Source organism: Stenella coeruleoalba, assembly GCF_951394435.1.
Source record: "Stenella coeruleoalba genome assembly, chromosome: 1".
Taxonomy (NCBI): Eukaryota; Metazoa; Chordata; class Mammalia; order Artiodactyla; family Delphinidae; genus Stenella; species Stenella coeruleoalba.
In genome coordinates, this window is record NC_137169.1 from 3,056,476 (window position 1) to 3,082,180 (window position 25,705).

The following is a 25,705-nucleotide window of genomic DNA, read 5'->3' on the forward strand; positions in this document are numbered from 1 at the left end:
CCCCAGGAGCAGCAAGACCCTGGCCTGAATTCTCTACTGAAGGGCAAGGGCTCCTGGAAGATATGGCTGATTCCAGGGCTGGGGCAGGGAAGGGACAAGTCAGGCCTGGAACACCTTGTGCCAGAGAGTAAGGAAGTGCCCAGAGAGCTACAGGGATGTGTCTGAAAGATGGAGAAGCCAGCTTGAAGGGGCTTCCACTGACCGAATCTGCAACAATGTTGGGTACAAAATAAGAAATGATGGCATAACCAGTTGAATAAAGTAGGGGTGACTGAGTGGATAAAGAAATTAAGAGAGGAGACCCCTCTTCTTGACGGTAGGATGCCACCTAATAAAGGCAGAAGGAATGACAGAATTAAACAATTGTCACCTTCACAGTAATAATTAATACAGGCAAGAAACATCGACGGACCATAAAAAGGGTGGGTAGAAGTTGGGAGAACAATGGGACTTTCCATCTCAAATTGTCTCCCAGAAAATGCTTATTTTCACAAAGGGGGAGACGTAACTTTGAAATGAAGATGCTTGGCGGACACCATCTAGGCCCAGTGGTCCTAGTTGCCCCACCAGGGAGGGGACACGTGCAACTTCTGCTCTGGCATGTAGGAGTCACGGAGCACACAGCCTCACTTTGTGATTCCCCCTGACCCACCCCCCCGCCAGATCTGCCACTCAGGAGGAGACGTCGGGCGAATCAAAATCACATGCTACAAAATGCCTGATCTTTCTGTTAGCTTCCAAAATGCCAAGGTCGCAAAAGTCTAGGAAAGACTGAGAAATTGTTCCCAACTGAAGGAGACGAGACGCAAGCCAAAACCAAACGGGGTGTGTGGTCCAGGACCGGATCGTGCCGGGACCATCAGCAAAGCTGGCTGGGGCCTCTGGGCACAAGGCACATAGGTATCTGTCCTGTCCTCGCAGCCTTTCCTCTAAGTTTGAAATTGTTTCAAAATGCAAAGTAAAATAAATAACTCAATCTAAAAGCCTATCACCTTTTGCAGTTCCTCCCCAAGCCTCTCCCTGCATATGTTCACACAGAAGCAGACAAGAAAAAAAGTTCCTGCCATTGGAATCAACATAAGGCGTAACGGGGCACACTGTGACCCATCCCCCGTCAAAGCACAGCCAGGGACAATACTTTTACTCTTTTCTAAAAGCCCTGGACTTCAGAGGCCATTCCCACCTGAGTTGTTTCCTTTGGTAACTGCATCCTTGTAGGAAAAAACAAACAAAAGGTGAGAGGCAGTGATGGGAAAGACGACTGTCCCTCTGGGCCATATTCTAGTTTCCAGTTACCTGAAAGGGTAGATCGGTGTGCTGGCCTGTTCTGGGAGATGCCCCTCAGGTCCCATGTGCCCGGAGACCCCATACTAGTTCCATAGTTGCCTCCAGAATGTGACTCGGGGGTCCTGAAATGTGGCTCCACGGCAGTTGCCGTGTGGTCCCTGTCCCCAGTGACATCTGCCCCAGGCCAGGTATGAGAGGCTGTTGTTAAAGAAGAAATGTGTTCTCTGCTGCGGGACCCATGGGGTCATTTGGGCTTCTTACTATTGGGTTATCAGAACGTCATCAGAGTCCCTGGGGCAGCAGGGCATAGAACAGAGGTGGTGCAAGAAAAGGTCGGAAACCCAGCACTGCTTCGCCAGGAACTTGTGTGTGGTGGGGCGGAGGCAGGGCTGGGGGAGGAGGACCGTGATGGGGCCGTGAGATGGTGTCTGAGGCTGTAGGGAATAAGGGGAAGAGGGCTCAGCAAGGGCGGAAAAACAGGGAAAACAAGCGTTATGGAAACCGCAGGTATCTGTGCCTGCTCTCCCCACGTACCCATCCTCCCATGTGTCTATGTATTCGCTCATTCATTCGTTAGCAGCAGGCCATCGGGCAAATGCTGAGGCCTTGAAGGGAGCTCAGGATAGGTGGGCCCGAATGGTTCCCTCTAACTCTTCCTCCACCCACTCCTCCCCAGTGAGTTTGTCTTTTAGGTGTTGACCTGACCCTTTAAGTGCTCTGGGCAGCTGGGGCAGATTTGCATAGGGAAGGTCAGGTTGGCTCAACCCCATCTATAGAAGATCTCGCCAAGAACAATTCCTGACTTACCTACTCAAAATTGATTTGGGAATAATTGGCCTCCTGATTTCAGTAATGCTCGTGTGCTGATTCAGTCTTGATGGTATAATTACAGGAGAAGGCGGGGCTGCAGCGTGCTGGACAGTCCCCCGAGCGCTCTGGAGGCTGGAAGCGGCTCGGGCTGGGAGGTGAAGCGATTGACTGTCTTATATGGGATCTGTCTGGACAGGCTGGGGAGAGCGGGGGAGAGGACAGTGCAGAGACACACGGCTTCCAGTCAACGCCACTGTGTCCTCGAGGAACAGCAGAGCGTGTGGACCAAATGGGCTCTTTGAGGACCTCGGTCACTTTGTCCAGGCCAGTTACGTGCATGTGGGTTTAGACCCAGAAGGAGCCTTGGCTCCCAGTTGCTGGCTGTAGCCATTCTTCCCATTCCCAGCCCCCAGTATAATCCTTATATCTATATAAGGCTTTTTAAAGGACTCTCACACATTTTCTCCTCTGGCGGATGAGTAGGCTGAGGATTTAAGTGGTTTGTCCAAGGTCAATGAATCAATCAGCAGAGCGATTATTGAACTCTATCAGAGAGCGTGGCGCTGAGGGCCCTTGGAGATGGCCGCAGGCCTGCCCCAGCTGCGCAGAGAGGGGAGTGCGGATCTGAATGCAAATACAGGCACGTGTGTGCACACGCGTCGTGCATGCTGGTGTGCCCAGCCAGAGGCCTGCAGTGCACACAGGCACGCGTGCACCGGCACACACATGCGTGCACACACACGCGTGCACACACAAAGACAGATCGCAGCCTCAGGCCAAGCGCAGTGGTTTGCCCGAGGGTGGAGGTGCCACCGTGACGTGGTGGGAAAGCAGAGAGGACACGTGGGTCACGGGGACTTCAGGGGAGGTGGACCTGGGTGGAGCCTGGGGATCCAGACCCCGTCTCCCCACCTTGAGCTGCTGCCACCACATCAGGGAAAGAACACTTCAGAGTCTCCTTGGAAGGAAAAAAGGAGGCAATCCCAGTGGAACCTGCAGCTGCCTTTCCCCTCTGCTGCTGGAATTGAAATAATCAGAATAATCACAGGCAATCAGGCTCAATAACAATGTGTAATGATAACAAACGGTCGTCAGAGACCCTTCAAGGTCTGGAGTTGGTCGGAGTCTAGGATGACAATTTCCTAAATTAATTGTTCCGGGGCCTCTGCTTAGCTCACGTGTACGGAAACAGCTCAGGGACGATTCGGCCTCCTTCCGAGCTGGGAGCAGGTGTTCTGGCTTCTTTGTTTTCTCTCCTATTTTGAAACTTAGGCTTCTCTCCACGCCTTTTGTGGCATTGCAGCCCCTGCCTTGCATCTTTGACATCAGGTACAGGTCTGGTGTTTTGATTAGGAAATAATAAAGTGCAACCCTGAGAAAGGGGTGTGAGGGGGTCCCCACTGGGGGCCCCTCCTCCTTCTGCCGGGACCCTCCCACTGCCAGTGAGCTGTGTGTCTCGGGATTGATTTACGCCCGGGAATGAATTATGCATGTCTTGGAGCTCCCAGAGCGCCTGGGTGGAGCGCCGAGGATGGGGGATGAAACGCTGCCTCTGAAAAGTGTGAGCCTCCCTCCCTTTTCCTTTTGGTTCCGAGTCCAGAGTAGGCGGGTCATCCATGCATCTTAGGGGGAGTCCAGCAGCAGAGGCCCCCGGGTCCTGGGAAATTCATTCTCTTAGATAAAATCCTTGCCCCATGCCCCTCTGCTGCTGGGCGAATGGCCCGCTCAGTGTTCGGCTGGGACTTGAGGACCTGTGGAGAGAGTATGGATTTTGAAATCATGCTGAGCTGAGTCTGAACACGGGCTCTCTCATGGACCAGGCAACTGGCAACTGGGACCAGCTCCCTTCCCTCCTCACAGAGCGAGGACAGCAGAGCCTGCTGTGACAGGTCACCACAAACCGAGGCCTTAAAATAAACAGAAAAGTACCATTCCACAGCTCTGGAGGCCAGAAGTCCAAGGTCAAGGTGTGGGCAGGGCTGGGCTCCCTCCGGAGCCTCCAGAGGAGGAGCCTTCCTGCCTCCTCCAGTTGCTGGGGGTTCCAGGCTGTCCTGGGCTTGTGGCTACATCTTTCCAATCTCTGCGTCTGTCTTCACATGGCTTCTTCCTTGTGCCTCTGTTGTCCCAAATCTCCCTCTCCTTTCTTTACTAAGGATGCCTGTCATTGGATTAGGGCCCACCCTAAGTCCAGGATGATAGAGATCCTTAACCAATTACAACCGCAAAGACTATTTCCAAATAAGGTCACATTCAGAGGTATTTAGGAATTAGATATACCTTTGGGTGGCACTGTTCGACCCACTACACCTGCTCTGTAGAGTACTTTGTTGTAAGAAGAAGCACTACTGTGTGTTATGGCCTCCCAGCTCCTGGCATGCAGCCGTGACCCCACAAATGGTAGCTCATCACCGTCCCCTGCGGAAGGACCCAAACTGTCCTACACTGACCGCTCCAAGCCTGCCAGCAAGCTGATTTCACACCGCGACTGAAAATAGGCTTTGTGGCTTCGGATGGAAATCGGCACATTTGGTATTAACTATTTCCACTGAATTCCCTTCTTTTGCAGCTCAGAGGGCACCCGGCTTGGGTGGTAGTGGTTGAACGGAATGAACCCCAGAATTTGCTTTGCCTGTTCGTTTGGTTGGTCACAGCTTGGCTTCCAGAAGTGCTCCCCAGCTCGAGAAATTGCCTCCCCATATTGGGAGTTCGGTTGATGAGGTAGCTGGTGGCCTTGGGTCACCCCGTGCCATGTCGGGAGGGGCTGTGTCCCTGTGGTCACTGTGCTGCTGGGACGGAGGGTCTGCATATGAGGCCAAGGGTAGCATGGGCTTGCTCCGTGCTGCCAGCGGACGAGCATGTCTGTATCAGGTCCATCCCGGGCCTCTTTCCAGAAGCCCCTTCCGTGGACACGTGGCTGCCTGAGCCCAGAATCCAGCCTTCACTGTTTGTGTTAGTGTCTTCTGACTGCCGTGACAAAGCACCACAGACCGGGCTGGGGCGAGGGAGGCTTCAAACGACAGAGACGGACTCTCAGAGCCCCGAGGCCGAGATCAGGATCGAGGTGATGGCAGGGCCGTGCTCTCTACGAGCGCCCTAAGGGAGGATCCTGGCTCTTGCACTCCCAGGTGACTCTCGGCTCAGAGCCGAAATGCTCTGATCGCTGCCTCTGTGGTCACGTGGCCGTTTTCTCTCCGTGTGTCTTTGTGCGTCCTCGCCTGTTGTCGTAAGGGCACCCGTCACATTGGATCAGAGGCCACTCTGCTCCAGCGTGTCCTCGTAGCTGATTACATCTGTCACGACTCTGTTTCCGAATAAGGTCTCATTCCAAGGCCCTGGGGGCTCAGACCTCACCCTATCTTTTAAGGGGGGCACCATTCCGCCTGTAGCACCGTTTCTCAACCTGTGTCACATTCCAGGCACCCACCACCACACACAGTGCAGCCCGAAGGGCTCTGTTGTTTCAATCCTGTTAACTTTGATTCATGCGTGTTGTGCATGTGTGCACCTGTCTGCCCGTGCGTGTACCCACGTGCACCAGGGGGACACACTGGAGGCGTGGACGCACGTCAAGCCATCAGGGCAGGGCTGCCCGGTGGCCTCACTGCCCTCCAGGCTTTTGTGCTAAAGATGGAGACGGGAGGTGACCAAAGGGACCCGACAGCTGACCTCATCATCCTTGTAACTTCTGAAGTGGTTTTCCAGTAAACCTGGAGTGGACGGCGCACGTGGCAGCTGTCGTGTTGATGGGCGGAGGCATCTGCCCCATCCTTTGTAGCGGGTCCCTGGGGGTGGCTGAAGTGGGGCACGTGCCATGGTGAAGGGTGAGGGGACGCAGGGAGCCTCAAACCTCCTGTGAAAAGCCTCGTCCTCCGTCACTGTGAGAGGACCCCTGCTATCAAGTCTGATTGGACCAAAAGGAAGTGAGGGAGGGGTCTGACCTTCTGAGAGACACAGAGATAGAGAGAGAGAGAAGGACTTTGCCACCTTTGTCCAGCGCAGTACGTAGGGCAGCCATGAACGAGTGTTCTGATTCCATTCAGTTCCAGAAATCAGGTCACGTGACGAGCCTGGGATGCAGCACTCTCTCCAGGGGGTGTGGGCAGGAGCCAGGGGGGCGGGGACCAGCTCACCTCCAGGGTGTGCCAGTCTGGACACGGCTCACACTCACGGCTGCGCCCGTCTGTCTGGGGTGTCTGTACCCCAGCTTTATACTGGACTTGGCCTTTTCCTCTGAAAAGCAGAGCAGGCTCGTGGGCAGCCCAGAGGACGGTATTTCACCCAGGAGGATGGAAGGCAGTTGAAACAAAACCCAAGGGAAAAGCATCCCTGCTCTCTAAAAAATGTGTTCCCACTTCCTGTGTGGTAAGGGCCGGTCCCTGGGCCCTGACACGCCAGCCTGGCCTGGGCAGAAGCTGAGTGCATGGGCGACTCTGGACACAGTGGCTGTGGGGCTGGACGGGGGCCCTAGTTTCTGGACTCGGCCGCCCGCTGGCCCCTAATACGAACAGACCTACTCCCGCCCCCACTTGCTGCTGTCCTGTTGGATGGTGATCAGTGCCCGCAGGGAGAAAGGGCAAGTTAGCCAGGGAAGCCACCAGGCAAAGTGCAGGGCTCAGTGGGCGGAGGAGACTCCATCAGATACACGAGAGGTAAAGCCACAGTGTGTCAGTGACCAAAGGAGGGGCAGGCAGGAGGGAGAGGGACAGAAGACACTGAGATCGTCCACCGAGATGGATGGGCAAGGAAGGGACAGGTTTGGTTTGTGCATGAGGGGCTCAGAACTTCCCCAGGGAGATCCCAGCAGAGGCAAGCATGTAGAAGGTGAGGGGTCTTGGTAAGAGAGGATGCCACAGCACGGTCAGTGTAGAGACGGCAATCAGAGTGCTGAGACCTGCCAGGGTTGGCCAGGGAGGGCTCCCATGCAATCTCTGTGTGCCCTGTATTCGCCATCCTGCAGAGCAGGGAGGACCAAGCGGTCTACCTGGCACATAGCAGGTGCTAAACAAGGAGGACTGACTGTCATGTGGTAGAGTCTACACTGGCTAAGTAGGAAGGAGCCTGGTGCAATTCCTGGTGTGGAGCTCTCCATGAGGGTCGGCCCCTATCCTTCCTCAGCTTCTCGACATCACCAGGTTCATCAGGACCCGGGACTTTCTTGCTCCTCTGAATCCCTTGTGTTGCTAAGAAAAGACCTTGACCTCCCACACTCCCCATGCCCCACCCAATCACAGTCACCTGAATGGTTCAGTCTTCCAAGGAGGGTTTGCCTGTCAAAGACCAGGAGCTAAAGGGTGGAATTCAAGGCATGAGACAAAGGCTAGGTCCTCAGGGTAGAGGGAGACCTTGCAAAGCTGGGGACGGCACATCCTGATGCAGGGGTGCCAGTGGGTTCTGTTCTGCCCAGGACTCCTCATGCCCTTTGCACAGACTTCCTGCCAACAATGACCTGGGGGCTCCTTAGCCAATGGCCTTCGTTCTGACCACCCAACAGGTCCTTTTCCATGGCCTTTTCTGATCATCCCATCCCTGCCTTTGAAGATCATGCATCTCCTCCTTTCACAGAATCTTACTTCTTTGCTTCTGCAAAGGCCCTTGTGCACTAATCAACCCCAAATTTTCAAAGTGCTTTTTAGTGAAATCTACTATCTCCAGTGTGGAGAACAGGTTGAAAGGGAGCAGTACAGTGTGAACAGAAGTGGGGACCCCAAAGCCTCCTTATTCGTCCTTCTCGACCCCCTAGAAGGTACAATGTAAAGGCTCAGAAGAACATTTGGATAGGGACCACAATGTAGGCCTAGTTCCCCGCTACACAGATGGGGAAACTAGGACCCCAAAAGGAAGCAAGAACTGCCCAAGGTCAATCACATAGGAATTAGCAGGAGTATATTCTGTTTTCTTCCAAAAAATTCATACGTATTATTTGTACATAAATATATAAATTATTCATATGCATTCTTTATATAGAAGATATTAGTATTTACCCAGTTCTCTCTTGAAATGCTCCGTCTTGTAATCTGTTTTCTTTAATAAGAGATTAGTCACTGTTATTTGAAATGGTGTCTAATAACTACAAAACCTGGGTATTCTAGGAGGCTACTTTTTCTGTCTGTTATTTTGTTTTTCTCTCTTGATTTTTGTGCATTGGGTCCTATCCCCTACTGTGTCTGGTAATCTTGTGTTAGATGCTGGACATTGTATCCGAAAAGCTATAGAGATCATCTGAAGCTTTAGACTAGAGGTTGCCAAAGTACAGCCTGTGGACCCAACCCTACCTGTTTTCTGCTTTTGTACGTTACAGGAGCTAAGAATATTTTTTTTAAAACACATTTGAATGGTTGGGAAAAAATCAAAAAGATATTATTTCATACTATGTGGGTATTATCTGAAATGTGAATGTCAGTGTCCACTTTTTCGTTGGACTCAGCCCCACCTGTTTGCTGGCGTTGGTCTGTGGCAGCTTCTGAGCTACAGTGGCAGAGGTGAATGGTTGCAGTGCGGACTATATGGGCCACGAAGCCTAAACTTTAACGTCTGGCCCTTTGCAGGAAGAGTCTGCAGACCCCTGCTTAGAGGCTGTTCCTCAGGCGGCAAGGTTGCAATTATGAGACTGGAAGCCGGGTTACCATCTTTCTGGAAGGCCATCCTCCTTGGAAGGTTTCAGCCTCTGTTATGTCTGTAGCCCACAGATGCCTCCTTGACTCCAAACAGCTGTCATCTGGGGGGGTGGGAGGATAATGCCTTTTCTGTTCTCTGAACTCTCAGGAAATTCCTGGCTTCTGACTTCACAGACTGAACTTGAACATTTTTCTGTTTCTGCTTGTTCTCTCTGATGGGGTCTCAGGCTTGTGCTTTGAAAGCCTGTCTTGAGAACATGAGTTGGAATGTTGCAGGGACCCCAGAGCAAAGCAAAGAACCGCTGTTTTCCCATCGGTTTCCTTCTTCCTCCCCTCTCCTGGGCCTCCCACCATCAGGCCTTCCTCCCTGCTCCCCTGGCATCACGGGGACTGGTCCCAAAGCCATCACTGCCTGGACCTTTTATGTCCTGACCTTGCAGCAACCTCAGAGAGGCAAGATGCAGAGGGAGGCCTAGCCCGACCTGGGCCAGGTGCTTCCCAGCAGGACTGGCAGGTGGCCCTGCCTTGGGTGGGTGTGGTTCTCTCCTAGTGCCCCTCCCTGCAGTATACTACAGGCATGGACTGCTCCCATCCTGGTGGGACGAGGGGCATCAGACCACCGCCTGAGGTCAGCGGGAGGGCCAGGCGGGGCTGTTGGGTGGAGATGGTGGTATGGGGGCCTTTAAATGTGGCTCTTTGTTTATTGTTTTAACAGAATGGTAGTTAGCAGCGTAAAGACTGCAGCAGCAGCTATTTGGATTTAAGGATATTCCCCACTGAGAAGCCTTTCAAAAGTGGGCAGCTGGTGCTGGGAGTGCATGCCTTTCCCCTGTTCCCTAATACCCCCCACCGCCCCCATCAAAATTGCATTGGAATTTCCCCAAACTTTCTGGCTACAAAGAGGTTTTAATGGAACCTGGGGATAACCATCTCTCTCCTGCTGGCTCCGATGACACTGTCAGTGGACTTTGAAGGTAGACCTGACAGCCAACTGGGCCTCCGGGCTGGGCTCTGTTTGCAAACTTAGCACAGTGCTCCATGGAGACTGGGCCAGACCTTCCCACCCTGCCCCTCAGGCTCAGTCTAACCCTGAAAGTTTGGCTTAGAACTCGCAGAAAGGCTGTCACAGATGGGGTTTTGTTCCCTACATCAATGAGATGACTCTCAGTGTAGAAACAGAGCAGTGGCCAAGGCAGGGCCCCAAACCAGGAGAAGCAAGCCGAAAGCAGCTCAGCCAGGGCTGATGTACGGCTGCCTGGCTCGGAGCCTGGGACCCTGTGCTCCAGATGCTCTGGGCGGGTTTGTCGTGGACAGGAACCCCGGACAGCTCTTCTCTGGCTTTTTAATCTCCAAAGCAGAAGCTTGTCCCAGCCAAGATTAGGCAACAAAGATCGTCCCCCCTGGATCAGCGATTCCCACATTGAGTTCCTTGTCTCCGTCCGCAAACGTTTGTTGACAGCCGAGGGTGCAGCAGCAAGTGAGCGGGATTTGGAGAAGCAGAACCACACGACGGGGTGCGTGCTCCTCTCCTGCGCCCACGTTCTGTGCAGCTCCACGGGTACTTAGTTTCCTCAGCATCTGGGGAAGGCTGGGTTAAACCAGCTTTCTGAAATCGGCTTCTTTTACGGAGGATGCTCGAACCTGTGCATCACAGATCTCTAGGAGGGGCCTAAGCTGCACGCACAGAATTCTTATTGTTTTTGAACCCGGAGAAGAGCCTTTGGGGAGGCAGGGTGGTCCCTTCAGGTGGGCTGCCTTAAGGAAGCCCATGGCCCCCTCCCTCACCCTTCTCTCTACCAAGCAAATCAAGCCAATCCTCCCAGGTCCTCACCCTTCATCCTGTGTGTCAGAGCCTGGCGTTCATGAAGGGAGAGCCTGAGGCTCATGTATAAGTAGTTGTCGGGGACGTGACCACAGTGAATAAGTCTGTGAGCATTAGATGCCGCATCTCAGATGACTGGTTCTCTGAGCTCTGGACTGGAAACAGCCACACCCCTCAGGGAGCTGTAATCCCCCGCATCACTCCTGCCACAAGGCCTCCCAGGAAGTCCCACTCTGACCTTCACCCATGCAGTTCCTCCTCTTTCCCAGGAAGAACCATCCCCTTCCCTCTTCACCTAGTGTATCAGTTAGCCATGGCTCTAGCGATGCCACATAACAAACAGCACCAAACCTCAGGGAATGCAACCATACCAGGAAATTCCTGGGGTTCGTGCACATGGCTGGGGTTGCTCTGTCTGCTGATCTGGGCTGGCTTCCATCCCAGGATTGAGGCTGTCAGCTCTGCTCCACCTGTGCCCCATCCCCCAGTGGTGTCCTGGGCATATTCCCATGGCAACAACAACATGCAAAGGAGCCAGCCTGGCACATAAACCCATGTCCAGGGCTTCCCTGGTGGCGCAGTGGCTGAGAGTCCGCCTGCCGATGCAGGGGACGCGGGTTCGTGCCCCGCTCCAGGAGGATCCCACATGCTGCGGAGCGGCTGGGCCCGTGAGCCATGGCTGCTGAGCCTGCGCGTCCGGAGCCTGTGCTCCGCAACGGGAGAGGCCACAACAGTGAGAGGCCCGCGTACCGAAAAAAAAAAAAATAAACCCATGTCCAGCCTTGCACATAAACCCATGTCCAGCCTCTGCTGCATCACTGGCCCAGCCCAGAGGTGAGAGCTGGGGCAGGTCACCATATCAGGGGCTGGGGGTGACAGGAGCACTCCAAGTGACAAAGATGGAGGGAGGGAGGAACACTTGGGGCCACCATGGTGACATCACAGCCAGGGGACTAGTCTGAGGGTCTCAGTCTCTTGGGGACCCTTTCTGTGCCTTCCTGGATTGGCTCATAATAGGCCCTCACGGTACCTCTTGTCATTGGATCCTTTGTCACAGAGCAATGCACAGTTATTTCTGAGCGTGTTGGGTGGCACCTGCCCCCTCGGTCTCTGACTGCAGTGTGCACAGGGTGGGGCCACACCTGCTTTTGTCCCCAGCTGCAGCTTAGTGTCTAGCCCAGTGCCTGCACACAGTAGGTCCTCAATAAAGAGCCCCTGAATGTACATGTGTCACTTCCCTATCTAGCAGGGACCGTCTGCAGATGAGGTGTCACCCTTCAATCCTGTCTCATTGGGGGACGTTCAGGGCCTGCGTGGGACCAGGGAAATCATGGGTGGCCGTCTGAGGTCCTGCAGGCAAAGCACAGAGTCGTGGCCCAATCCCGCCTCGCTCATCAAAGGGCACATCACGTGCCACTGCTTGATGACAGCGTTCCCCCAGCCCCTGACGGCCTGAGCACAGAAGGCGTTCTCATGAGTGACCCTGGAGGATGCAGGAATCAGCAGGCAGCTTCCATCTGAAATCATGTTCTCAGAGCCAAGCCCCACCCAGACACGCTCTTTCCTGTACCCAAGACCCTGGGCCAGGAGCAGCGGCGGCACCTGCACTGCAGGGGGCACCAGGCTAGTGGGTCATCCGCAACCTTCAGAGCAATTCCAAAGGTAGGAAGCTCGAAGCTCCAGAGCTGAGGTCGGAATGCAAGTCCAGCCAGGTCCAAACGTGGTGGAGTTCATTATTACACCTGTCGCTGTCCCATGATTGTCCTTACCTGTGACACACCGACCTGCGAGGGGTCTTCTGTCTGAGATTGCTGAATCCCCCTCCAGTACTCAGCCGGCATCCGAGAATCACTCACTCTGTCCTTCGCCTGGTATCTGCCTGTTGACTGCGGAGCCACGCTTAGGTCTGCTCCTCTCGGATGGAGCCATCAGACAGGCGTGTGTGTCCTGGGCCATGGTCAACACGCTGAAACATCACTGAAAATAGAGAGGGGACAAGGTCACACACCACAGGGAGGTAAATACCCCACAGTCTGGGCCCCCATCTGTCTGATTTGGAGAGATGTCTGGGGCACAGGGAATGTGTTCTAAAAGAGAGCCTTAAATAAAAAGATTAGTGGAACTAAAGCCTCTGGGACTGGACGGTGAGTGGGAACCAGGCTGTGGTATCTCTGAACATCCTGGGGCTTTTATTTATTTATTTATTTATTGAAGTCTAGTTGATTTACAGTGTTGTGTTAGTTTCAGGTGTACAGCAAAGTGTATATATATATATATATATATATATATATATATATATATATATATATATAGAATCTTTTTCAGATTCTTTTCCCTTATAGGTTATTACAAAATATTGAGTAGAGTTCCCTGTGCTATACAGTAGGTCCTTGTTGGTTATCTCTTTTATGTATAGTAGTGTGTGTATGTTAATCCCAAACTCCTAATTTATCCCTCCCACCTTTCCCGGCGCCCTGGGGCTTTCTGGTACGGATGCAGCGCTGGTCCTCCTGTTTATTTGGGGCACGTTTGTAGGGAGTCTGTTCTGGGCCACGCTCTGAGCCGGCAAGCCCAGCCCTCTCCTGTAGCAGGAAGGCAGCCTGAGCCTCTGCCCAGACTCCGAGGTCACGATCACCAGGATGTGTGCCACTATCCTCCACACACCTTCTGTGCGCCACCTCCTGGTCTGGAGCCCTGGCAGCGCAGGCCTGCAAAGTGGGAAGGTGCAGGTGGCATCGTGAGGGTGGCTCTGGGGGGTAGGTGGGCAGACCTCACTCTTTGCCTAGAGGTTTGAGCCATTCACCGTTCTATGGGCTAAATATAGACTCCGTCCTGATGGTGGGTGCTGGTTCTGATGGCGAGTAATTTAGTCACAGACTTTGCAGCTGACACGTGGGACCCAGAGCTCCAGCTGCCGGGGGCCCAGGACCATGCCGCTCTGACAGCAGAAGGTCCTGTGCTCTCGGAAGCGCTGGCTGGTGGGGCACCGTGTGTGTCCCTCCACTGCCCCCTGCCCCCCGCCCCACCGCGCCACCTCTCCTTAGCATCAGGCAATACCACTGGCTGCTCCCCGCAAGTCGCCCCTCCCCAGCCTGCCATCCTTTGTTGAAATATTCAAATGCTGTTGGGAGTTCTGTGAAGGAAATGGGTCATTTCCATTTTGGCTACTGAGCTCAAAGCTGAGTATCAGCTGCTTCTGTTCTTCAATGGGAGGAGCAATGAATTCAGCGTGTGTGTGCGCGCGCGGGTATGCGCACGCGTGTGAGTGTACAGGCCCTGTGTGCGTGTGCACGTGTGTACCTATATGAGCCTCCACGTTCTAGGGGGGATCAGCAAACAACACGGGAGAGGTGGGGACGGTGACACACTTAAGACGCCCCGATGTGCACACTGCCTGGAAGTTCAGGACTCCATCCCATCTGCGTGGTTTGCATTTCCCTCGGGGACTGGCCTTTTTGCCGGAAACAATGCTGCCTGCCGTTAATGAGCAGATCTGACCCCCATGTCCGGGGTGGCCAGGGCCCCAGGCTGGGGACCCATTTCTTGGGCCCCCTTCAGCATCCTGGTTGCTGCTGCCCACTGAATCGGAGACCAACCGAGCAGCCAGATGGATGGGGCCTGGCTTCCATGGGTGACCCACGTGCATAGCCATTAAATCCAGTTCAGAAACCCTCCCGAGCCTTTGCCACTTGCTGAAAGGTGCGACCCTATGGCTCTGCCCTCTGACCCACGTGGTCATGCAGTAGGAGAGGCACATGAGAAAAGGGTGGGCAGGATAACAGAAGTCACCCCTCACTCTCTCTAGCTGCCCACCCACCCCTCCAGTCACGCCACATGCACTCTGGTGCTGTCCCCTAGGGCAGGGGTCCCAAACTTTCCCATAAGGGGCTACACAGAAAATATTTTAGGCTTTTGGGTCACACCACTCAACTCTGCCTTTGTAGCACAAAGGCAGCCTTAGACAACATGTAAATGAATGGACGTGGCCTTGTGCCAATAAAACTTTATTTACAAGGTCAGTCAGTGGGCGGGACGTGGCCCAGTTTTCTGACCTCTGCTCCAAGGCCTTGCTACGCTGAATGTGGCATCAGCGGCCCCAGGAGCAGGTGAGATGCAGGATCTCAGCCCCTTGGGTGGGAGGCCGGCTGAGTCAGGATCTGCATTTAACACCATCTCCAGAGGGAATTTGTTGCCATAGGGGAGAGAAGAAGCAGGGCTGTCCAGGACCAGCCTCACAGTTGCACAAGGAGGATGCCTGCCCTTAAGGAGAGAGCAGTTAATGACTGCCTGTATCCCCCGAATAAACCTTCCCTGGGCTCTTTTTGCAGATGAGGAAACTGAGGCAAAGCGAGTGTGTCCGTGTCCTGGGGCACAGGCTGGGGGTATAAAGTTATACAAATGTGTTCTCAAAGGTCTGGAGCCCAGGAGCCAATGGCAAGGTGTCTTCAGGGCTGCGCTCCCTCCAGAGGATCCAGGGAGGATCCTCCTTGTTGCTCCAGCTCTAGGTGCCTGCAGTCCCTCGGCTTATGGCCGCATCCCTCTGGCCTCTGCTTCCATCTTCACGTGGATTTCTTCCCTGTTCTCTCTGTGTCCTCTTCTCCTGTATGCCTTATAAGGGATAACCAGGCATTGCTTTGAGGGCCCGCCCTGGATCTAGGATAACATCATCTCCAGATCCTTAAGTAATTCATTAAATCTGTAAAGACCCGATTTGCAAATAAGGTTTTATTCTGAGGTTCTGGGCGGACGTGGATTCTGGGGGGACACTGTTCAATCCACTACAGAGAGACCAAATCACGTGTCCCAGTGTCGGCTGTCTTGAGACTGGTGACGTGTGCGGTTAAGACCGTGCCTCTGAGTGCACGGCCACCTCCCCGTGTGATGGCCCAGTCGGGGGTCTGGCTGAAGGGTGTAGGGTGAGGGAGGCAAAAGAAAGAAAAGGAGACTGTGGCTCTGGAGTCAGCTGTGAGGGGATCGAGATTTTACAAATGCAGGGGAGGCTCTGGGCCTCCCGACCCTAAGTGACCCCCTGGCGTGCCTGAGTGTCACAAGACTCAGAAGGTGTAGTAGCTTCCTGGGGCCCCCATGATACTGTCTCACAGCCTGGGGGTGTTTAAACAGCAGAGTTTATCCTCTCCCTGTTCTGGAGGCCGGAAGTTGAGGCCAGTGTTGGCAGGGCCGTGCTCCCTCTGAAGGAGCTGGGGAAGCATCCGTCCTGGGCTCTCTCCTGGCTTGTGGCAGCATCACTCCGGTCTCCTCCCTGTGTGTGTCTGTGTCCAAATTTCCCCTGTTGACAAGGACTCCAGTCATACTGGATTGGGGGCCACCCTCCTCCAGCATGACCGCATCTTAACGAATTACAGCTACAACGACCCTATTTCCAAACAAGGTCATGTTCTAGGGCAGTGGGGATCAGGGCTTCAACATCTGCATTTGGAGTGGGGGGACACAGTTCAGCCCCATAACGTGGAGCAAACCCTGCTGCCTGTGAGGGGGGTCTCCCAAGCTCTCTGTGCCCCGCACCCCACCCTCCCTAAGATCCCAGGTCTGAATGGGCAGAGCTTGACCTTCGGGTTGAGGAGGGACAGAGCTGGGATTTGGCTGAGAAGACGGTGCTGAGAAGAGTGAAGGTAGCTGGATGCATCCGCTGGGGTCTAGATCTGGCTGCCGTGTGACCGTGTTAGGCCTCAGTCTCCCTCCGTCTCCTCATCTGCAGCACTGGGTTCTAAAGTTCAAAGTCTCCAAAAGCAAAGGAAGTTCTCAACTGAGGAACTTGCCCCCAGATGTGGCCAACCCAGGGATGGGACAGCGTTAGTTGAGGCTAATGTCAGGAGACGTTATCCGACATCAAGTCCCTTTTGGAGGCTGCAGACAGCAGAGTGCACGTCATCATCCCAGGACCATGGTTCCACGGCCATTGGCCAATGCATGCAGAGAAAGGACAGCGGTGCTCCAGTGGGCTATTCAGGGGAGCAGCTAAAGCACAGGCCCGAAGAAAGCCTGCTTGGGTTCGAGTCCCATGTTTGCTGAGTCTCGGCTGTGTGTGCATAAAGGGTTAAGCTTGCTCAAAGGAAATTTCTTTTTTTTTAATTTATTTATTTTAATTTATTAGTTTTGGCTGTGTTGGGTCTTCATTGCTGCACGCAGGCTTTCTCTATTTGCGGCGGTGGGGGGAGGCTGCTCTTCGTTGCGGTGCGCAGGCTTCTCCTTGCGGTGGCTTCTCTGTTGCCAAGCACAGGCTCTAGAGCACATAGGCTTCAGTAGATGCAGCACGTGGGCTCAGTAGTTGCGGCTCATGGGCTCTAGAGCGCAGGCTCAGTAGTTGTGGCGCACGGGCTTAGTTGCTCCACGGTATGTGGGATCTTCCCAGAGCAGGGCTCGAACCCACGTCCCCTGCATTAGCAGGCAGATTCTTAACCACCACCACCAGGGAAGCCCTCAAAGGAAATTTCTTGACCCCCCCTCCTGGGAGGTCACCTCTCAACCCTCGGAATGTCCTGCCTGATAAGAGGGTCTTTGTTTACCTGGGACCTTGGACAGGGCACACAGTCTATGCTAATAAGGGGATTTACGGTGGGGGCCTTGGGCTACTGTGTCGGCTGACCTCTGGACGGGCTGGAAACCAAGGCCAGCCACATGTGGGAAGTCAGCCATGTGGACGTGACCAAGCACCAACCAAGAATCTGGACAGCCAGGCTCAGGGGATCTTCACTGGCCAGCCATCCCCCACGCATGTTGTCACCATGGTCACTGGGAGGAATCAGTGCTGTCCACGCCTCCACTGGCAGGATGACTGGAAGCTCCTGGTCTCTCCTGGACTCTTCCCGTTGCTGACTTTAATCTGTAGCCTTTAACTGTAATAAACCGTACCTGGAGTATAACAGCTTTGTTCAATGCTGTGGGTCCTTCTAGGGAATTATGGAACCTGAGAGTGGCTTTGGAGACCTCCCAGGCTGCACTGTGCAACCTCCCTGTGGAAACGGGGAGCATTTTTGTGCCCACTTCATGCGGTGGTGCCGAGCTGCATGTGAACTGATTCACTGAGGACCACGGGTGGCATCACTGCCAACAAGAGTCACTTCACTGCATGGATTGGCTCGGTGGCCCATGAGTCAGTCCTGCACCCCTGCCCTTAGCCCCATCCCTGCTATTAGTGAGGATGGGGCTGGAGGGAGAAGAGGGGTCATAACAGGGAAAGGACCATATTTCTCACGTCACAGCCACAGAGGGTGTCATCTCCGGATGTGTCTGACCCACCAACCTCATGCTACCTCAATGATGGTGTCCGGGGAAGTCAGTTCAGATGGTGCGACGTGGGTTTGAGGAGTGGACACCCATTTCTTGTTGTTCACGCGTTTCTCCTGTTAGCAGACAGCCTCAGCACCTTTGATGTTTGGGTCCAGATCTTTCTTTCTTATGGGGCCATCCTGTGCGTTGTAGGATGTCTGCCGGCATCTTTGATCTCTACCCACTAGATGCCAGTGGGACCACCCCCATCCCCTGTGCCTTCTGACATGTTCAGACATCTCTGGCTGAGGACCGTGGTGGCAGCCTGGCTCTGAGGTCCTTATGGGGTGATTCCTTGAGGTGTTAGCACAGCTGTTTCCTGGGTGAGCCTGTGTTCTCTCCACTGACGTCCTGACCTAGGCTGGAGGGACTTCCAATGGGTCGACACATCATCTCAGCAGAGTCTTGGCTTCAAGCATGTCCATCACTCACCCCATGGAAGGCTCTTCAGGGTCACTCAGAAAATGGTGTCTTCGTGACCCCGCCACCAAGCAGGTGTCCTTGTATTTCTGTGAACGCCCCAGTTTTAGAAGGTACATTTTCCCTCCACAGCCTGCCCCCCACCCCCCAGGTGGCCGACTGCCTCAGAAAGAGCCCCTCATCCTTGGGGTGCCTCTTCCTCAAGAAAATGGGACCGGCCTCTCGCCTGTCCCGCCATGGATGCTGAGAGCTTCACCATGTTCCCAGAGACCATTTGTCAAAGACGTCCTGTGCAGTCAACATTTTGCAGTGTTTGTGGAAAAGGAATGGTCTCTTTGCAGTGGAATTGACATTGCTGTCACCTGTCCCTGTCATCACTGTCACCTGTCCAACCCCTGGAGACAGACATTCTTGGATGCATTTGTCAATGGGTCTTTGTTTCCATAATGCAGGCGCACAAGAGCCCTGCTTTGTACATGAGCCACTATAAACCCAGAAATGCCATCTCTTTGCCTCAATTCCAGGCTCTTGTTCCTCCCTCCATCCAAGGGTACCTACCACCAGATGAGCCCACGCCACCCCTCCAGGACTAGAGGGAAGGTCCTGCAGTGGTTGGTTCCTCACATGGACAGTTAATTCGGCTCCATTTAGTAAGAAATTCATCCAGACCAGAGATGGATTACCAATTTCCCCATCAATCTTCAGGGCCTGATCTTATTACAAACCACCACAAATATAACCATAAAAGCCCTATTGATTGATGCAGAGCTTGGTAATCCATCTGTCGTCATCCATTATTCTGGGAATAATTTTTCATTATCTGCATGGCAGCTGATTCCTAGCACATTAGTATACAGTGGCAATTACCAGGAGCAGAAAGAACCCCTGAATTAGCAGGAACAATCACACCTGTCAGGACAGGGAAGCAAGACTCCCCACACAGCTTGCTCTGTGCTCTGGAACCATGTCTGAATGGCAAAGAGTTTGAAGATTAATTCCATATTGACCTTGGAAGGTGGAGAGGAGAAAGTGGGTTGCTTTTCCCCCTTTCTTAGGGGTCTAGAGTGCAGGTTCCCTTAAAGCAACCACCTTGTCAACCCAATCACAGCCCACCCAACAGCTGGCACAGAGGCTATTTGAGGATGGCCTTGCCCAGGATCAGTAAAGTTTATGGCACAGATGTTCCTGTCTGCGTTATTTAATGAGCACCAAAGACCTGACCAGAGGGAACAACTGGTGTGAGTGTTGAAGGTGTGAGTGTTGAGAGAGTGGGGTAAGGTCTCTCTCAATGCAAGAATTCTATGATCTGAACATTTTTTTAAATTAATTTTTATTGGAGCATAGTTAATTTACAATGTTGTGTTAGTTTCTGCTGTACAGCAAAGTGAGTCAGTTATACACATATGTATATCCACTCTTTTTTAGATTCTTTTCCCATATAGGTCATTACAGAGTACAGAGTAGAAGTTCCCTGTGCTCTACGGTAGGTCCTTACTGTGTTTTACACAATGAGGTTTCTTTTCAACCCTAATGGAAAAATTGAGATAGACACATAACTGAATTATTTCTGAGGGCCATTGGAGGGGCTCAATTGGTAAGATTCTCACTGATCTTCACTCTCCAAAAAATCAAGAATCCGGTTATTGAGTATCACACACAGTGATCTATTCTCAAGCTGACTTCACATGGACATACCCAGTAGGGCGAAACTGCCCACTGCGGGTTGTTATGGACCCACTTGATAAGACAGAGGCTTGGCTGTCTTTGAAATTACCTTGACAGTGGCCAGTGAAGGTCTCAGAAGACTGTAGACCTTTGATTGTAGAGCAGGAAGGTTCTACAGAACCAAAAGTTGGGAGTTGGAGTCCCGACTTCAGCCAACCATTCAAAATAGATTCTATCCTTCTATTCAGTTGATCAGCCACACCACCTTCAGCTATTCACCTAAATCAGGGTCTGCAAACTATAGCCCGTGAGCCACATCTGGCCATTGTTTGTTTTTGTGAATAAAGTGTTATTGGCACACAGCTATGCTTATTGGTGTGCCTATGACCCACGGCTTCTCTTACGCAGGGTTGAGAAGTTGCAACAGAAACCATACTACCCGCAAAGCCTAAAATATTTACTATCTGGCGCTTCATGTCAAGGTTTGCCTACCCAGGATCCACACAAACTTAAGGGACTTACAAAGATGGGGAAACAACTTCTGGCATTTGGGGAGGCCTGAAGGATAGGACAGATGCTTGACACACTACCCAACTTCTCATGAGTGGTTCTATTATCTTCTTAGGAGTGACCTCCCAAAGAGAGGAAAAGGATGAGGCATCCTTACGGGGTTTCCATCTTCCAATCTGCTTCCTACAAATATCGTTCTTACCACATGAAGACCCGGTCCTTGTTCAACCATCATGACTGTGGGGTCTGTGGGGTCTTCTTGTAGCCATCGATTCCTTATGTCTGGGGCCCAGTGACCCATCAAAACACATGGGCCAGGAGTGGAAGCACAAGGCTGTTTGTTTGCTTTGCAAGAAAAGTACGTGAGGAGCAGTAAGGAGTTTGCCTCTAACCAGTTTTGTTACCAAGAATGTGGTTACAGATTTGTTCGTCTGGAGTTCGATGTTTGATTTTTCCCTGGAACTCCAGTGTAGAGAATTGCCTTGTGTCCTGGCTCTGCAGGATAGGCAGTGGATTAAATTGATCATGGGTGTGAAGACAGGCGTAGAGAAGTCTTTCTAGAGAGCATAGCTGTTATATTATTCTTGTATTTCTGCCCAGATGATCCTCGCTGGTTATTAACCTACATATCATTTTTTTCCAAATTTTAACTTGGCAAGTCCTATGGAGAAATTTCACACAGAAGGCAGGAGGAGGACCTCCAGAACAAGGCAGATATTGGAATTACGTCATTACCTTTCTCCCTGCTCCCCTAGTTTTTTATTCTCTACTTTTCAGGTATCAATTTAATAATATGCCACACAGCTACTCTTGTAAGGTACTGTGTCAGGCATTATGTGTGTGGTGAGGCGGGCATGTAGGAGTGGATATAAAGATGGTGAAGATTTGGCTCTTTCTTAAGGGCCTCAAAGATTCATGAGAACCTCAGGCAAAGGGCTGGTCTTCTATTCTTGCAGTCGTCAGTGAGGGGGTCCCTTGAGCCAACTGTCTTCCCCTCTGGGCCTCAGTTTCTTTCATCCACCAGAAGGAGAGAATCAATGCTTTCCCATCCTCACCGACAGAGGGAGTGGGAGAGAATTAAACATCTAAGATACAGCTGTTCATGGAACACTTCCCTTCCAAGGACTTTGGTCACTGCAAATACTCAACAGAAGAATTCCCTGGGTAACATGATGTGAGGTCAAAAATCCGGTGATGGCCTGGGGCCTTCTCTGGCCCTGTAGACATTAGAGCACGGACCACAGAGTGCCCTGCTCTTCCAAGGGAACTCTCAGTGCCTCTAGCTGGGCTTGGCCTGAATTTGGACAAATCCCTACTACTCCTGTCGGCTCATTCCCATTCAGTGTGCTCGTTTACACTCCACAGATGTTGATTGTTCCGACCTAGAAGATGGCATGTTTAGCCCAAGAAACAATGGTTTAGTTCTTGCCATGGAGTTTGGGGGTGTGACCTGCCAAGATGGTTGAGAGGCTTTTGGAATGAGCCTGGAGCACTCCTTAAGAGATCGATCCGTGGAAGGGGTGGTTAGGCTCAAGCACCAGCCTCCATAATTTAGAAGATTATTCTCCTCAAGAATATAGAGGGTAGAGGTGCCAGCCTCTCTCTTGGAAGATGCAAGGACCCCAGATCAAAGCCCAAACTGAGATGAACAAAGTCTGAGCTCAAAATCATACAATACTACTGCTCTTAGTGTGGGCTTTGGGACCAGCGCATTCTATATGACCCAAGGAATTTACACAAGCTTGCCCAGATGATTTTCACTTCCATAATTTATGATGATTGTATCTGCCTCTGAGGGTTGTTGCCAGGAATAAATGGGATAACACACACCTGACAATTGCTAATACTTGTTGAGCATGCTTGTGATCACCGTCATCACTACCAACATCAATACGATCACGATCACCTTCATTATCACCATCAGTATCACCACCATCATCACTACCACCATCATCACCATCACCATTTCCATCATCACTATCACCATCAGCAACAGCACCATCACCATTATCATCATCACCATCAGCAGCAGCAACATCATCACCACTTTCATCGTTAGAATCACTATCAGAATTGTCATTGCCATCATCATCACCATCGTCACCACCATCAACCATCATCACCACCACCATCATCACCATCATCACCATCAACCATCATCACCACCATCATCATCACCATCATCACCACCATCAACCATCATCACCATCATCATCACCACCACCATCATCACCATCATCACCATCATCACCACTTTCTCAACATCACCACTATCACCAACTCCATCATCACTATCACCATCAGCAACAGCACCATCACCATTATCATCATCACCACTTTCATTATCATCATAATAATCATCACCAGCATCATCAACATCACTACCATCATAATCACCATCACCATCACCATCATCAGCCTCCTTCTCATCACAGGAAGCACAGACACAGGAGGAGCACATACTCTTCATGACAGCATGGCCATCTCTTGACTGGACCAGAAGGATTGTGTAGATGGAGGGTGAGGGAAGACCGAGCAGGCATCTTTCCTGGTTGTCCGTTAAACTGGACATCCATTTCAACCTCCCTCTGCCAACAAAGTCTGAGTTGGGTCTCAGGGAAGCTGGTGAATACATAGAGATTACTGAGGCAGCTGGGCACTTCATGGTGAGATTGAGGGTGGTCCCTATTGGCATAACTAGCTTTCAGCCCCACTGGCAAGCTGATTTGGCAGTCCTAGAGGGAAGGCAAGCCGGCTCAGAAATTTATAGTACATGCCACATATTGGGCACAGGTGCATGGGAAGCCATTGGCCAGAACCAACAGTGAACATTGCCACTTAAAAAAATGTGCACCGGAGAATCTGTTCCTGAGGGTGGACACCATGGCTGAGTTAGTCAAAACTGTCACTGACTGGCATGCAATAGGTGCTCAGTAAATTATTCTTGAATCAATGCATAAAAGAATGAATGAAGGGAGGCCCATGGCATTCATGGATTTTTCTCGTTTTCCAAGTGGTGCCTACCCTGCGGACTCAGGAAGGGAATTCCTTGGGGCAAACAGAAATAGCCTGGAAGAGAGGCCGCCAGGAAGAGAAAGCTTGTTTTCTGGTCATGCCAACTTTGAATCATTTATTAACAACTCCCCCCATGAGGATCATATTCGGTAGAGAGGTAACACCTGTTTGTGAGACTGTGTCCTTGAGAGGCCGCCAGAAGAATCTTACACTCTGAAACCCTCCACACTGGACCGTGCACACGTGGTGTTCTCACCCCAGGACACGCCGGGTTCTCAAGTGTGATGGGTAGTTCTCTGCACATGGATGTCTGGAGTGGAGAGAGACAGACGCTCAAATGGCGGAGGTGAAGGAACATGGGGAGTCAGCACTCCCAGGGGGCAGGGTGCTGCCACTTGCAGGGGTCTCTGCTGAGCCCCTCACAGCCTTTGGCCCCCAGCCCTCAGGCATGGTTCTTGCTGACGGGAGGAGGGTGGGGCCAGAGCCCTGGACCTTTCAAGTGTCCCTCACTGACCAGCAGATTCAACCCTAGTGTCCACGTCCCAGAAAGGATGTAACAGATGAATTGTCAGGAAACTAGCCAGGGAGGGGACCAGAGGTGTTATCGGCCTGTCTTTTCTCTCTCCCTCTGCATCTGTGGTTGATGAAAGATGATACAGGAGGAGGGGGGCAGAGGAGAGAATTCCTGTCCTCTACCATCCTGGTCCTCGTGTGGGGTTTGCAGACAGCTCTCGGTCAGGGCTCTGGCTGCTTCTGGAGTGGCCAGTCCTGCTGTCCCTGTCCTGCCATTTCCCCTGTCCCCTCCCCCCACCACGTATATACACACACAAGTGGAGACGGAGCCGCGAGGCCAGACTGCAGATCCTCTTCTGGGACTTCGGGAAGCATCTGCGGCTGGGCCTGGATCTTTTATTCCCTGGAAGCTCATCTGGCAGTGAACTTCTTGGAAAGTGTTCTAGAAAGGGGAAGATGCTCCCCAGCGATCCAAGTGCCTTGAGTCTATAAGGGTGTCAACATACATGTCTCTCTTCCCCACCTTCCCAGTAAATCCTGGGCCATCCTGGCTCCTCCTGGGTCTGGCCAAACCCTGCTCCCACTTGCAGGCCAGCTGCCCTGGTGCCCAGACTTGAGGAGCAGAACTTACCCAGGTTGGGAGGAGAGAAAGGAGGGGTGACAGTGCTTACCTGTGCCAGGTGAAGGGCTCGGCAGGTGCAAGAAAGGACACAGCTGCCCAGGGGCCGGGTCATAGCTCAGGGACTGAGAGAGGCCAGGCTGGGGCTTCCCTTCCTGGGCTCCAGGTGAGAGCAGCCCCGGTACCCACAGCATGTGGCAGGCCCTGTCAACGTGGGCCCCCTGCCAGGGTGTGTGCACAAGATGGGACCCGGGATTCAGAGCCGGGTTGATGGGACAGGTCGCCACACCCCGCTTCCTGGGCCCCTTCATCTCATGCCCCTGGTTTCATTGCCCCCCTCCCCCTTTCTCTGTTTCCAGGTTTGGCGGTCCATCAGATCATCACCATCACCGTCTCCCTCATCATGGTCATAGCTGCTCTGATTACAACTCTTGTCTTAAAAAACTGGTAAGGATCCTCGGCCCTTCTGGCCTGGAAACGGGGATCAGTAGGGGTCCCCGGGGAAGCACGCACAGAAAAGTCCTTACTTTTCAAACGCGATCTCGGTTCCCAGCCCAGGGAATTGTTTCTCTGTTTGGGATGGAGAACAGCATGCAGCTGCTGATCTGCTAAACCCGCTCACCTTTGCCCCGGGCAGCTTGGCTGGCTGGTGAGGGTGTCGCTCCCTGACACTGCCCTTCTGGTGGCTTTCTCTGCAGCAGGACACGAGCCCGGCCTCCTTGACTTAGTTCCTCAGGCAGCAGGTGTCCTGTTCCCAAAGCCCATCCCTTGGATCCCAGTGCACCTTTGAATGTCACCCTCCCAGCGCAGTTTATCCTTATTTCCCACCAGCAGCCTGGGTGGGGTCCCTGCCTGCCCCTCCTTGTCCTGGGCTGTCCTGGTCTCTTTCTCCTGCCTTCTTCTCACAGCCGTTCTGTGTCTGCTGAACTAGGTTACTGCTTTGCTCCAGGCGGCCTGTCTTTGCCTATTTCCTCCTGGAAATTGGCCTACTTTGAGGTTGGCCTTGGCTGGGTGTACACACCTGCTACACCCCTGGGAAAATCAGGGAGCTTCTGGCTAACCCTGCTGCTCGCATGCCTCCCAGGCCCCTGTCTGCCTGCAGTCACTCCTCCAGCAAACGAGGCTCCTGTTAACATCAAAGCT

The 25,705-nt window shown here is 52.7% G+C and overlaps 1 protein-coding gene across 3 annotated transcripts in view; it reads left to right on the top strand.

The window, feature by feature from the left end:
* Positions 1–25,705, top strand: part of AJAP1 (adherens junctions associated protein 1) — a 117,119-nt gene that overhangs the window by 80,269 nt on the left and 11,145 nt on the right. For all 3 annotated transcript variants that reach the window (XM_079943140.1, XM_079943139.1, XM_079943141.1), the window contains exon 3: positions 24,922–25,009. In XM_079943140.1, the coding sequence (XP_079799266.1) occupies positions 24,922–25,009 (88 nt within the window). The remainder of the gene's footprint in view (positions 1–24,921; positions 25,010–25,705) is intronic.